The 1,485-nt window shown below is 41.5% G+C and overlaps 1 protein-coding gene across 5 annotated transcripts in view; it reads left to right on the forward strand.

Moving 5' to 3' along the window:
- The window catches only part of ttc26 (tetratricopeptide repeat domain 26), a 22,521-nt gene that overhangs the window by 3,772 nt on the left and 17,264 nt on the right, over positions 1-1,485 (forward strand). For 2 of the 5 annotated variants that reach the window (XR_005233010.1, XM_037974928.1), the window contains exons 5-6: positions 734-783; positions 956-1,134. Coding sequence is in view for 4 of the 5 variants with exons in the window: in XM_037974928.1 (XP_037830856.1) it covers positions 734-783; positions 956-1,134 (229 nt within the window). In the remaining variant the exon portion in view is untranslated. Of the gene's footprint in view, positions 1-46; positions 622-733; positions 784-955; positions 1,135-1,485 lie in introns of those variants that run through there. The other 3 variants (XM_037974930.1, XM_037974931.1, XM_037974929.1) reach the window with 3 other exon arrangements.

Here is a 1,485-nt window from a genome sequence, read left to right on the forward strand (position 1 = left end):
CCATCTATCCATCCATCCATCCATCCATCCATCCATCCATCCATCCATCCATCCATCCATCCATCCATCCATCCATCCATCCATCCATCCATCTTCTTTACCCGCTTCTCCTTTCCAGGTGGCGAGGAGCTGGCACCTATCTCCAGCAGTTGCTCCAAAACAACTAAATACAAATTTCAGATAACTTGAATCCAGTTTTCTCACTCTTTTGCAACTTTTGTTGCCCGCAGGTCCACTGGTGCTCTGCTCAAGCAGCCAGAAGCACAACAGTTCAGATGTCATTCACGGTGCTTCTGTTTCAAGTAGTTTCCTTTCGGAGCCAAGATCATAATTAACTTGGACCACTTATCTGTTTGTCTGTCTCAGCTTTTTTCCCTTTCCATCACAGTTCAGCCTGTGATGGTAAATTGGCTTGTTATTGAACTTGTTGATATCAAATTGTTTTCCGAGTACCACCAGTGGTATTTGGACCAAACCTGGTTTTAAAGGCTTGCACTGAGTAAGAGCTGCACTGAGAATTTTCTGTAAAATGAGCAAATGTGTTTTCTGGGTAAAAATAGAGCAACACCTACAAAACCACTTCTCAGTCATCTGTGCCAGATCAACTTAAAGAGCTTTTTGGTGAGTTATGTAAGCTGAGAGCAAGAAAATGATGTCCTCGACTGATATTTTGTAATGTCATTTTGTTTCACTGAATGTTTGTTTCACTAAATTTATCTCCTGTTTCCTGTAGCTCCAATGTCCCCCCTCCAAAACCGACTGCTTTTTCACTTGGCTCATAAGGTTTGAAAATTATGACTCTATTATCATACTATGTGTCTTTCCTTTGTTTTATTTTGCCATTACTTAGTGCTGTTTTATAATATTGTGATCCTAGAGTTTATTCTGTTCATCACCAGTTTCCATCTTAAATGTAACTAATGAGTTTTTACCCTCTCCCGGTTTATTATTTTAGCTCAATGTCTCTTCTCCTGATATTGTGTCTCAGTTTAACGATGAAAAGAGACTCATGGGTTTCCACCAGAACCTAAAGGATGTGACGGAGGACCAGCTGAGCCTGGCATCCATCCACTACATGCGCTCGCACTACCAGGAGGCTATAGACGTCTATAAACGCCTTCTCCTGCAAAACAGGTCAGACTTTTTTCCTTCCTTTTGCTCTGCAGCTAGTTTCACAGTCACAGACTTCATGTGCTTCACATCTTAGGGCACACGTGTCAAACTATTTAGAATTCCTCAAATCTGTTAAAGTGCCAGATTATATTAAAATAAATGTAAAACCTGTTGGAATTGTGAAGGATGAAAAGCTATTTGGTGTAGCGATATTGATATATATAAAAAAAAAAAAATCCCTTCTCACCCTCCGCGGGTGGTCTTTGTTTCATCCTCTGAGCTCGGGTCCTCTACCAGAGGCCTGGGAGCTTGAGGGTTCTGCGCAGTATCTTGGCTGTGCCTAGAACTGCACATTTCTGGACTGAGATGTCT

The sequence above is a fragment of the Kryptolebias marmoratus genome, linkage group LG3, assembly GCF_001649575.2.
Source record: "Kryptolebias marmoratus isolate JLee-2015 linkage group LG3, ASM164957v2, whole genome shotgun sequence".
Lineage (NCBI taxonomy): Eukaryota > Metazoa > Chordata > Actinopteri > Cyprinodontiformes > Rivulidae > Kryptolebias > Kryptolebias marmoratus.